Here is a 13,822-nt window from a genome sequence, read left to right on the forward strand (position 1 = left end):
ATTTTGGAAGGACTGTGACTCTTGCCCTGAAGAAACAAGCTGTGGGTGAAAGAATTTCAAATAGAAACTTGAGGAGTCCAGGAGTCTCTGGGGCAATTGTTCCTGATGGTGAGGAACTTTGGAAGGCTAATGCTCATAAATGAAACATAATTTAAGCTTTTTGACATTAGGTTGTTTATTTTTTCATCTCATAAATCAAATAAGGAATTTATGTTGAATATGTAAGAAGAATGAACAAATTGTTTTCTGTGATCCATGTATTTTGTTTCACTTTAAATTTATGTACATTTATTTCATTATTACCAACCAAAATTTCAAAAATAAGAGATGGCAAATATAAAATACAATCTATAATTATAATATTTTACTATGAATCTAGTCCTTTAGAAAACAAAAACCCAAAATAGATTAAAGCAGTTTTTCCATATAACAGCAGAAAATTAAGAATCAAATTACATTTCCATTATCATCAAAATTGAGACAATTCTCAGTCTTGAGAAATTTTATTCTTAGTGCAAAACAAATTCTCTCATAGTCTAATATTTTAAAAATATTTATGTTGAGGTCCACAGTTTTTTCACTCATCACTGTCACTTCCTGATTCACTCAGCTGCAAATCGTTTCCTAAAATAAAAAAGAAATGGAAAAACTAATTTCATTGCAATTTTTTTAAAGATCAATTAAAAATAAATAAGATCAGATAAAATGTGAACTTATACCTCATTATTTTCAATGGATATTTTTCATAATAATAACACTAATATTTGCATAGTGCTTTATATTTTACAAAGTGATTTACATATATTATCACATTAAGAATGTTTGCTTATTTTAAAATTTGAAATTCAAATTTGCTACTGACAAATGTTAGTTTACACATATCACTTAACATTTTTTGTCATTTTAGTTTATCTACCAATATCATCAATGTATTGCAAAATAAAAATATTCTTCATGTATTATACATTTGATTCTTTTTCTCTGGGACTTTTTACTGAGAAACTATCAGGGAATCGAGAAAAACCTAGTTTAGATGACCACCTTACATTGTTTCGAAACTAAGACTGTTGTTTGAGGTTTTACTTGATGATAGATATTGAAGATACAGAGACTCATGCCAAGTGGTATTATCCTCTAGAGAGCAATGTGAGGCCTGGTAGCTTAGAAATGGTTTAGAAATGGGGTGCTACTACTGATCTTCATTATTATTGCCTATGAGGTCAGGAACGTGGCTTTGGAAAGCCACCTAATATAGTTCCCTGACACATTCTACATGAGGTTGTGTTAACCAGCTTTTAAAAAAAAGTGCTTTTACCCTTTAGTCGTCATATTCTTGGTCTTGAATTGTTTTGGTCATGTCAGGCTCTTCCTGACCCCTTTTGGGGTTCTCTTTGCAAACATCCTGGAGTGGTTTGTCATTTCCTTCTCCAGATCATTTGACAGATGAACTGAGACAAACAGGGTTAAGTGACTTCCCCAGGGTCACACAGCTAAGAAGTATCTCAGGCTGGATATATCCTGATCTCTTGTGAAATACCAGTTAAGGTCTCTAGAAAAGCATTGATCTTATGAGACCAGCAGGGAACTACACCAAGGAAGAAAAGAACTCCTATTGGTGCCAGAACTTGTAAGTTATCCTTTTGACATGTGTTCCCAACAAATGCAACTCACTACCACTGTGCTTTAATTTTGAGCTGATGCATATATAAACAGTTAGTATTTGATAAACCTATGCTTTAAAAACACTCTAAGGAGAACAGAAGATCAGAAGGGAACAAAAACAGGAAAACAGCTTTGAAAATGACATTGAATTTATTTGCTTTTTTAAAAAGCAAGCTGTAACGGAGAGATTTGTTGGTTTCACGTATATTCATTTTTATGCTGCTTTGCATTTGGAAGTGTTCTCTTTTTTTAGTGCTTAATAAATTTAAAATAAAATAAAATTTAATTTTAAAAAACATGGTGGAATCACTTTTAAACAAAAACTGCTGAGAAAATTGTGGCCAAAATAAATGTTTGGTTCCTACCATACTTTAAAATAAATTCTCACTTGTGTCAGCAATCTACATATTAAACACATGAATCCTAAAAAAAAAAATTAAGAAAAAGCAATGATATTTATTCCAATTGTAGAGAGGGGAGACATTTTAATAAAGCAAAGAGGGAAAAAATTGGAGGAAAAACTGATAAGCTTTATTATATGAAGATAATAGTATTTTGCCCAACAAAAATCAAAATATCTAAAATTGAAAGAAAAGAAACATATTGTGAGGGTGGGGATAGGGAGGAACTACTTGTGGTAAATATTAACTATAAGATTGGCTATCTAGAATTTCATAATAAATAGTCCTCAGTGAAGAAACGTCCCTGACAGACATGAACAGAACATTTTTTGTAGGAGAAAATACAAACCATTAATTACATGAAAAGATGTTTGGACTGTGAGTAAAGACAACTTTAAAGTGTGACCTTATAATCCTTAGAATGTTAAAAAATAGTAATAAATGTTGGAATTCAGTACCGAAGCTGTGAAAAAATAGTTCTACTATAATCAATTTCTAGAAATTTCTCCTAAAAACCCATTAAAGAATAAAAAGGCCTATCTGTACAAAAATATTCACAGTTGCTTTAGTTGTTAAAGCAAAACAATAGAAATAACCTGTTATCCCACATCCTCTCCTTTGTTCCAGCATTGGAAGATGAGGTGGCTCTCTTCCTTGATTTCACAAATTTTCCCATTTCTTTGAAGTTACCATATTTTTAGCCATTGCTCAACTATAGGGAACTACATTTTCTTTTTCCAGTTCTTTGCTATCACAACAAAGTAGTACTATGAATATTTTGGTATGTATTGCATGTTTGTTTCTTTTTTTGGTATGAATTGGACCTTCAACTTCGTTGGAAGTTATATCAAGTTGGGAGGTTTCTGGGTCAAGAGATGTGAACAATTTAATTTTGCATAATTCTAAATTGACATCTAGGATGTTTGAATCACTTCACAACTTCACCAATAGTGCATCAATATCCTTATCTTTCTATAGCCCCTCCAATTTAACCCTTCCTATATATTGTCATCTTTGACAATTTGCATGAAGGTGAAACCTCATTTGCTTTCCATTTTTGAAGAATGTTTTCATGTGGCCACATAGTTTGCAAATCTTTTGAGGACTATTTGTTCATACTTTTCACCACTTATCCATCTATTGGGAAATGACTCCTGGTGTATTTGTGTGAATTGCCTACATATTTTTGCTAACAGACTTAAATAAGTGATGTTTGATGCAAATCCTTTTCTTTTAATTGTTTTCATTGATTTCATATGTGTAGAAGATTTTTAATATTAGTCAAAGCTGACTATTTTATCTTTTATAATCTACTTTATAACTTATTTGGTTAGGAATTCTAACTTTCACTATAGTTGGGACAAGATACTTGATTTTGTTCTCTTCAATTAAAAAAATGTATGATGTCTTAAATTATGAGTCATGTATTCATTTAGAGCTTAGTGTGGCATGAGGTATACACTGCTTGTCTAACTTTAATATCTGCCAAAATTCTTTCCATTTTCCTACTGTTCTTGTCATAGATGGAGTCTTTCTTCCAGTATTTAATTATGTTGGATATATTAAATATACTAGTATTTTTGATTGCTTTTATCTCATATATCCAATCTGTTCCACAGATGTATTTTTAAAATTAATACTTATTTTTTGATGACTACTACTTTTTAGTAGAATTTAAAGTCTTACAATGATATGCCTCCTTCATTCATACTTTTTCTCATTACTTTCCTTGCTATTTTAAATTTTTTCTTCTTCTAAATGAATTTTCTTAGTATTTTACCTAGTTCCCCCCCCCCATTTTAGGGATCAACACTAGTAACAAAATTTGGTTGGTATAACAATATATCTGCAAATCAATTTTGGCAAAGTCTAACCATGAATTTCTCTTCAAATATTTAAATCTCCCTTTATATCTTTTTTTTTCCTTTTTTTTTCAGTGAGGCAATTGGGGTTAAGTGACTTGCCCAGAGTCACACAGCTAGTTAAGTGTTAAGTGTCTGAGGCCAGATTTGAACTTAGGTCCTCCTGGCTCCAGGGCCAGTGCTCTATCCACTGTGCCACCTAGCTGCCCCTTCCCTTTATATCTTTAAAGAGTTTTGGAATTGTATTTATATAAATTTTTTGTGTTTTGGTTGGTCAACACCTAGATAGTTTAGGATTTTCAGTTATTTTGAATGGATTTCTTTTACACTTGCTTCTTACTGGCTTTTAAGTATAGTATAGAAAAACATAATTATTTCTGTCAATTTTATTTTGCATCTTGCAACATTTCTGTAGCTATTAATCATTTCAGCTTGTTTCTAGGGTTTTCTAAATACATCACCATGTTTTCTGCCAAAAGGGATAGTTTGGGTTCCTTTTTTATTGATGCTTATACTTTCAATTTTGTATTGTTCCATTACCATAGTCAGGATTTATATAATTATTAAAATAATAGATGGGAGAAAAGGCATCCTTGTTTTACTCTTATTTGTATTGATTATTTTTCTCGGAATATTGCCAGCTTTTGGTTTTAAATATATTATATGAGTGGTCCTTTTTATACCTATGATTTTTAGGGTGTTTGACACATGAGGAATACATTTTGTCAAAAGCTTTTTTCTGTAAATATTGGAATATTCATGTGGTTATCTTTGTTGTCTATAAGAGCAGCTATGCTAATTATTTTCCTAACACTGAACCATCCTTGTATCACTGGCATGAATCCAATGTATAGCAAAATTATTTTCCAGTTATATTTCTGGCGAAATAATATTTTATTTTAAAATTTGCATGAATATTCATTAGTAATATTGGTCTATTACCACCCCTACCCCCCCCCACCCCAATTTGTTTCTTCCTGGTTTGGGTATCAGGACAATATTGGTCTCATAAAATGATTTTTATCAGGTGCTTTCTGTTTATTTTTGATAATTTTTTGGTAAAATTTGACAGTAATTATTCTTTAAATGTTTGATAAAATTCACTTATAACCCCATCTGACTCAAGACTTTTTTTTCTTTTGGCATTTATGACTTGTTTGATTTCTTTTTCTAAGAAAAAGTTGTTTAAGCTCTTTATTTCTTGTTTTGTTAGTTTGGGAATTTTATATTTTTGCAGATGTTAATCAATTTCCCTTGAAGTCTCAGTTTCACTGGCATACAATTGTGCATAGTAATTGTGATAGTTTTAGTTTTTTTCCTTTTCATGAATTTGCCTTGTTCACTTTTTTTTTTTTTTGTGAGGCAGTTGGGGTTAAGTGATTTGCCCAGGGTCACACAGGTAGTAAGTGTTCAGTGACTGAGGTCGGATTTGAACTCAGGTCCTCCTGAATCCAGGGCTGGTGCTCCATCCGCTGTGCCACCTAGCTGCCCACCTTGTTCACTTTTTATTTCAGTAATTTTGTTTTTTTTTCCTTGCTCATGTTACCTAATTTTACCTGAATTACCTAATTCTATTTTTTCAAAACAGCTCTTAGTTTTATCAGTTCTATATTTTCTTTTCAATTTCCTCTATTTTCAAGATTTTTTAAAAACCTATTTTTTGGTTCCTAATTTGTTTATTTTCTAGTTTCCAAAGATTGTATACTCAATTCATCAGTCCTCTATTTATTAATATAAGCTTTCAGAGATATTAATTTTGTCCTGAGAATTGCAAGAACTGGGTCCCAAAGGTTTTGTTATTTTGTTTGTTTCATTTTTATCATCACTTTAAAAATAATTGTTTATGTTAATGGTTTGTATGATTTATTCTTTTTATCGTTATTCAAAATGTCATTTGCTCTCTCTTCTCTAGGTGTTTATGATACTATTCTCTCTTCATTCTCTTCTACCTGTTTGAATCCTTAGTTTCTTTTGCTGGATCATCATCCACACACATACGTATCACACCCCTTAACTGTGGATATATACCAAAGCTCTATGCTGTGATTCTTTCTCTTCTCTTTGTATAGCATATTCCCTCTCTCTTGTAGGTTTCATCATCAAATTATATTTATTGATAAATAAATTGAGGGTTTATGATCTCTTTGTAGATGAATCCCCAAACTATACATTTATCCCAAGACTCTTTTTTTGATCTCCAGTCACAAATCTCTTACTACCTAATGGATATTTTATTCTTTTTTTTTTCTTCTTTTCAAGGCAATGGTGGTTAAGTGACTTGCCCAGGGTCACACAGCTAGCAAGTGTCAAGTGTCTGAGGTCACATTTGAATTCAGGTCTTCCTGAATCCAGGGCCAGTGCTTTATCCACTGCGCCACCTAGCTGCCCGCAATGGATACTTTAAATTATATGTCCCAAAGATATCTCTAACTAAATATATATTAAACTGAACTTCTTTTCCCAAAAACTTAGTCCCTTTCTGAACTTCCCTATTTATGTTAAGGGCAACACCGTCCTTCTAGGCTGCCAGGTTTGCAACCTTTCTATTATTCTTGACTCCACCCTCACCACACATATGGAATCAATTGCCAAATCTTATCAATTCTAACTCCATAATAATTCTCTATGTCCCCTTATCTTTACTAACAAGGTCACTATCCTAATTCAGGGCCTCTTACCTAGATTACTGCAATATCCTCTTACTTGGATTCCTTGCCGTAAAGTATCTTCTCTCACCAGTTCACCTTCCACACAATTTCCAAAGTGATTTTCCTAATGTGTAAGTTTCACCATATCATTCCTTGAGCTAAATATACTCAAATGACTCCCTATGGTTTCTATGATCAAACTTTTTTTAAAAACTCAAATCCATTCATAACCTGCCCTAACTTACTTTTCCAACCTTATTTCATTTTTTCTCACACTCCAGTCTGGCATTACTGTTATTCACATATGACATCCCACTCCCTAGCTTCATGACACTGCATCAACTTAGCCCTCATACCTGACTCCCACCTAGCGTTGGTCTCTTGGAATCTCTCATTTTCTTCAAAACTCTTCTCAAACATCACTTTCTACATGAAGACTTTCCTGTTACCCCCAGTTGCTAATGCTCTCCATTCCAAAATAGAAGGTAATTACAGAGGAAAGACACTGGTTTTGTAGAGGGGAAAGATCATTTAGGAAAGCACGCTAGACCTCCTGGGGAAGATTGTGCTTGACCTAAGTCTTGAAGGGAGTCGGAAGTAAGGAAAAAGCTTTCCAGACATGGGGAAAACCCTTGAAAAGGTGTGGATCCTAGGGAGCAGCTAGGTGACACAGTGGATAAAGCACTGGCCTTGGATTCAGGAGGACCTGAGTTCAAATCCAGCCTCAGACACTTGACACTAGCTGTGTGACCATGGGCAAGTCACTTAACCCTCATTGTCCCGAAAAAAAAAAAAGAAAGAAAGATTGTGGATCCAGGAGACGGAGAGTCCTGTTTGAGGAACAGCAAGCATACCATTGTAGTTATATGATAGAGAACGTGGTAGAAGACTGCAGAGGAAGAAAGGTGGAAAGTTATTAAGAATTTACAATGCCAAAAGCAAGACTTTATATTTGATATATCTGAGGTAATCCAAAGCCACTAGAGTTTATTGAATAGAGTGGTAGCAAGCTCAAACCTCCATTCTAGCAGAATCACTTAGGCAGGTGAGCCAATGATGGATCTAAATCAGACTTAAGGCAGGAAATAGAAGACTATTGCAATGGTCCAGGTGAGATGTGATGAGGACTGTACTCGGGTGGTAGCTATGTAATTAGATAGAAAGGAGTGAACAAAAGAGGTGTTGTGAGTGCAGAAATATGAATTGGATATGTGGGCTAAGTGTGAGTGAAGAGTCAAAGATATCAACTAGGTGAGTGGGAGGATAGCAGTGTTTTCAAAAGCAATATGAAAGTTGGAGAGTAGTGCCAGATAATGGAAGTAGTGAGAAAAGAAAATAAGATAAATGTTGTTTTCTCTATTGCCATTAGGATAAAATATAAATTCCTCTGACATTCAGAGCCATTCAGAATTTGATTCCAGCCCCTCTTTGTAGGATGATTATATATTACTCCCTCTAAATAAGACCAAACTCTAGCCAAACTGACCTACCTGTTCCTTATGCATTATTCTATCTTCCATCTCCATGCCTTTTGCAAAGGCTGTTCCCTGTGCCTGGAATTCTCTATTTCCCCATTGCCATCTCTTGGAACCTCAGATCCCTTCAAATAGTACTTCACCTGAGTACTACTTCCTTCTAAAGGCCTTTTCTGATTCTCTCAGTTGTTAGTTCTTCCATGCCCCATACATACACCATCAGTGTATATTTATTTTATAGAGATCATATATACTTATTCATCTGTCAAAATGTAAATATACCCTTCCCAGGCCACACTGCATCCTGCAACATTCCCTAATGCTGCACAAATCAGATTAAAAAGTAATTGGGGGGCAGCTAGGTGGTGCAGTGGTTAGAGCAGAAGTACCTGAGTTCAAATCTGGCCTCAGACACTTAACACTTACTAGCTGTGTGACCCTGGGCAAGTCACTTAACCCCAATTGCCTCACTAAAAAAAAAATTTTTTTAAGTAATTGGGATATATTTAACAAAATAAATTAGAAATACATTAGACCATAGATAATGTTAATAATTTCTAAGTTGATATGAAACAGGAAAGGATCCTCATATACATGGGTTTCTGAGTTTGACACTATTACCCTAGAGGTCAGTGACAGAATGCCTTCTGTCCTTATAGCTCCCACCAATGTCTCACACAGGATCTGACATACAGTAAGTGCTTAACAGATGCTTGTTGATTTACTAATTGATTCTATTCTGGATCTGATTATACTTAATAAATTGCTGGGGTAGAAATTCCAGAAACCTTGAAACAAACTGAGCATTCTATTTTAACATTTGTGGTAGTGGAAAGGAAAGATGTGCTTAGTTTTACATGTCCCATTCATTTTAGGAGAGCCGGTTTCAATGGGTTCAGGGAAGGGAAAGGTAGGTACTTAATGAAACAAAATTTTGCAAAGGAAGTCAGCTCTCCTAAATACTCTCCTTAAGGAAACTTTGAAGACACAAAGAAAAACAATACCACCAAAAGGAAAAGGGAGAATTATCAGATGTGGATGGAAAGAGACCTCACTACTCTTTTTTGGATTAAAAAACAATCTCATCCAGAAGAGGGAAACAAGTGGTAGAAATCCCAGGATGGATACAAAGTCATGGAATAGTCTTGTAAGACTAATGTCAGGAATGTTAAAGCTGAGCAAGCCAAGTTAACAACAATTCATGGTATTTTAAAGCAGTACTGAAGAAAAGAACAAAAGCATTGCTTGGAGTAAACATCAATGATAAGATAATGGAAGAGACAGAACTGCTCAAATCTTGTTTTGTATCTGTTTTCTATGCCAGAAAGAATAATCTGTCCTGGAAAGGATAGAAAGAAAATGGCTAATAGAAAATTGATGCCAAAACTAGTTATCCTTCATGTGGTATAATATCCACTGAAACATTCAGCTGAGAAATGTGGCTGCCTATAGTAATGAGTGTATAAAGCCATTAAAGAATAAATTAAAATAATTTCATAAGCATTATTATGATATTATGAAGAAAAAGTCACAGAACTGTATTTCCACAAGGCCATTAATTGTATTAGTATATGGCTCTTCTAAGCAAGAATGTAAACTGGTTTATGCTTAATTAAATGGTACAAATTCATATATAATCAATTTCTTTAATCATTCACATATGGGTTTATCCCAAAGCAACTTTTTTTCAAATGTTAGGTATAGTATCTTATCATATCTGTAATTTGGTAACATTAACAAAACTTCTGTTTACTCTAGTTCAATAGGTATAGGAAAACTAAACAAATATTACCTTTCTACCCCTGGGAAGGTCTGAAAAAGACACAGCAGGAATTTAGATAAGCTTCCTTTTTAAGCTCATACTCTCTATTGGTTTTAAGAAATGGGGGAACATAGAAGAAGCTGAAGGAGAAGGCAGTCACAGAAGCCTAACAGGATTCCAGCTCTTTCTAAGTCAAATTCTGCCACTGTAGTTTTATTATTTATGTTGCTGTTAATATAAAACTTAATTAATTTGAATTAGGTAATTTGAAATGTTGATAGCTTATTATCATGTAGGCTTTTTATAAAGAACAATATTGTAGTACCTATTTTTTTGGGGGGGTGAGGCAATTGGGGTTAAGTGACTTGCCCAAGGTCACACAGCTAGTAAGTGTTAAATGTCTGAGGCTGGCTTTGAACTCAGGTCCTCCTGATTCCAGGGCCAGTGCTCTATCCACTGCGCCACCTAGCTGTCCCCCATAGTACCTCATTTACTTATAAAGTTAGGTAAATAGATAGTCATAAATACAAGTTGTGCCTATAAAGTAATGCGTTCACATCCATAAGGTTTATGTGAAAGTCTAATTCACTGATTATAATGATTTTTCTCTTTCTACCTCACACCTCTTTCACCAGCTTCTTGCCATACAACATTTAGCATAGTGCTTGGCGCATAAGCCCTTAATAAGGTGCTTGTTAAATGACTAAAAGCTGGGCATTTATAGTCAAAACTCTGAATACAACGGAAGACAAGGATTGGACTAACTTAGTTTAAACCAAATTAACCCTATAACCTCCTCAGTGGTGCTTTATTGATACATGATATACTTAGGCTAGTTGCCTTAAGTGTTCTTAAAAGCTACTTTTATTACAAGCTGAAAGATGTATAAGAATACAAACTATAGGGGACAGCTAGGTGGTACAGTGGATAAAGCACCAACCCTGGATTCAGGAGGACCTGAGTTCAAATCCAGCCTCAGACACTTGAAACTTACTGGCTGTGTGACCCTGGACAAGTCACTTAACCTTCATTGCCCCCCCCCCCCCCAAAAAGAATACAAACTATATACAGGAAGAGTAAACAGAGTCCAACTTAGGCTCACTTTGGAGGTATCTTAGAGAGTCCCAGTGTTTTAAGTACCCCTCTTCAATGACCTAATCCTGCACCAATACACTGAAATCCAGCGTGTTCCATCAGGTCCCTTTTACCACAGTTTATCGAAAGCCTTCATTTTCTTTCTGTATCCATTCTTCTTTTCACCCTATCCAAACTGAGTTTTCCCATACTACCTGGGCCATATATGTTTTCTGACACCTCCAATTCCCAGTTCAGAGAGAATGGTATCTGAAGCCTGTCTTTCCTAAACCTCTAGCAAGTCCAACCTAATCCATAGCTACTAGAGAATTCTTTTTTCTCTCTTAGTTATGATTCTCTAACTTCTATCAATTTATTTAGATTTCACCAGTTTTATCTACTCCTAATTGCTTACTTATCAATATAAATCAGCATATAGTAACATAGCTACTTAAGACAGATATACCAAAAAAATAACATTTTCTCTTTCCTCAAAAAACATGCAAGCAGATCTATGTAACATGGACTTTTCACCACAGCCGTGTTAAATGTTGTTTTGTTTTGTTTTTTACCAAAAACATCCTGGGAGATTTTTCCCTTCACTCTTTTCTTTAGTGAACTTACTTAATGTATTCATCAGAAGGCCACTGCCATCCTGAGATCTGTTATGCATGATCTCCATGTCAGGAACCCATTGCTGTGCATAAGCAGATGAGGTTTGATGGCCTGTTGCATATTTTACTGAGCTAGAATGAGAGAGTTCACACCCATCGTCTTCTGAGTCAGTAGAACTATCTTCACTACTTGAAGATGAAGAACTCTGGGATTCTGAAGAGCTATCAGAACTAGTCATCTGGTCCATTATACTGGCTTCTGCCTTCAGTTCTGAAAATAAAATAAGAAATGAATCAATAAGCTGAAATTGAGAGCTAATGAAAATTTAAAGGTGGTAGCTATGAAATTATTCATGAAAAATGGGTGACTATCCATTACCAGGACACAAGGTATTATATAAACATAAGCCACTTTTTAATGTTGATTAGGATAATCAAAATTATAATCTAACATGGGCCATGAGCAATACAGAGATCTATATTCCATAGAACATAAATGTGTGCTTACATTAAAATGTTGACTCATATAAAACATAATGAGTGATATGAAAAAGAGATATAAAGATATACTTGAAAAACAGAGGATAGCTATATTATTTTCAGTAAAACAAGCCAGATTTATTTGTTATTTTTAAAACTATGCTTATTTTTAGGATTCATTTAAAAATTTTTGAATTCCAAATTCTCTCCCTCCCTGATGCTTCTCCCCCACCCACTGAGAAGGCAAACAATATGATACCCACTATATATATGAAGTCATGCAAAATATAATTCTGTAAAAGCCATGTTGCCCAAAAAAGGCAAGAAAAATAAAGTTTAAAAAATATGTTTCAATCTACACTGGAATCTCTCTGGAAGTGGATAGCATTTTTCATCATAAGTCCTTTGGAATTGTGATGGATCATTGTGTTAATCAGAGTAGTTAAGTCTCTCAGAGTTGATTATCATTACAATATTTTTTAGTGTACAATGTTCTCCTGGTTCTGCTCAATTCACTTTGGATTGGTTCATACAAGTCTTCTGAAGCCATCCCCTTCATCATTTCTTATAGCACAATAATATTCCATTACAACCATATACCACAACTTGTTCAACCATTCCCCAATGGATGGGCATCAACAGGGGATATAGTTTGCCTTAGTTTCTGTGTGACATGTACATATGATATGTTTAACTCTAATGCAAAAGCTTGAGAAGAGTGACAATTTTTTCAGTTCTTTTGCTCTTCATAAAGGACCTATGATACAGTATTAAATGTCTAACAAAGGCCAAACACACATAAAATATTAGTGCAGGAAGAGAACTTGGGGAATCATCATATCTAGTAGAATACCTTCATTTTTCACCTACAGGAACTGAAATTTAGAGTGATGAAGTACTGTCAGAAAGCTAGATCATGATAGAGGGAGAACAATTCCAAATTGAAGGCTCTTTGCACTAGATCATCCTGTCCCCAAAATATCTCTTATCCCTAAAATATGCTAAAATAATACAAAATTTTCTCCAGTGAAAAATTCTCACTAGAATTCCCTCTCTTATGCCAGATAGGTATTGCTTTGGCAATGACAGAACTATAGTATGAATGAATCAGAAAATAATTCAGTCAAAGAAATGGGAAACATACCCCAATAAAATTGTAAAATCAGATAGGTACAAGACTGAAATAAGAACAGTGGTAGGAGTGGTACTTTATGATTCTTAATTTCTCAGAAAAATTAACAATGGAAGAAATTTTATGACAATATTTTTGGCTTTGGATGTTTCTCTCCCCATGCATAGATATCAAACAAAATCAATAGGAGGTTTTAATCCAATAAAATTAATATGATTTCAGATGAGGATAAAAGGAGAAATATAAGTGATATCATTGTGGAAATACACAATAGATTTCCAGGTAAAAGAATATAGATAATGCACTGAAGCAAATTAGCAGTGATTGAGAACTTCAGCTACCTAGATGTATATCTCATTTTGTTCAACTTGAAGCATCCCCAAAATATATGAATTGCTAATAGCTGTTTCTCTCAGAAGCTTGGGGGAAAATGAGGGAACATGTTACATATGGAAGTGACAGGAAACAAATTCAATTCAATGACCAAAAATTATTAAGCACCTACTACATGCCCATCACTTCAGAGTAGCCAAATAAAGGAAAATTGAGTGTAGTTAGACATTTCCTCTAGTTTTAAAAATGGGGAAGGGTAAGGACCTATATATACAAAAATATTCACAATTTGTGGTGACAAAGAATTGGAAATTAAGGGGCTGACAATCAATTGGGGAAAGGTTGAACAAGTTGTAGTATATGACTGTAATAGAATATC

General features: G+C 34.2%; 1 protein-coding gene across 1 annotated transcript in view; it reads right to left on the reverse strand.

Moving 5' to 3' along the window:
- Nucleotides 1–335: 335 nt before the first annotated feature.
- EAF2 (ELL associated factor 2) overlaps nucleotides 336–13,822 on the reverse strand; it is a 46,011-nt gene continuing 32,524 nt past the window's right edge. Inside the window, exons 5-6 of the mRNA XM_043990416.1 lie at nucleotides 11,509–11,769; nucleotides 336–624 (exon numbers count right to left, since the gene is read on the reverse strand). Coding sequence (XP_043846351.1) covers nucleotides 578–624; nucleotides 11,509–11,769 — 308 coding nt within the window. The 3' untranslated portion in view covers nucleotides 336–577. The remainder of the gene's footprint in view (nucleotides 625–11,508; nucleotides 11,770–13,822) is intronic.

This window comes from Dromiciops gliroides, chromosome 3 (assembly GCF_019393635.1).
Source record: "Dromiciops gliroides isolate mDroGli1 chromosome 3, mDroGli1.pri, whole genome shotgun sequence".
Classification (NCBI taxonomy): domain Eukaryota; kingdom Metazoa; phylum Chordata; class Mammalia; order Microbiotheria; family Microbiotheriidae; genus Dromiciops; species Dromiciops gliroides.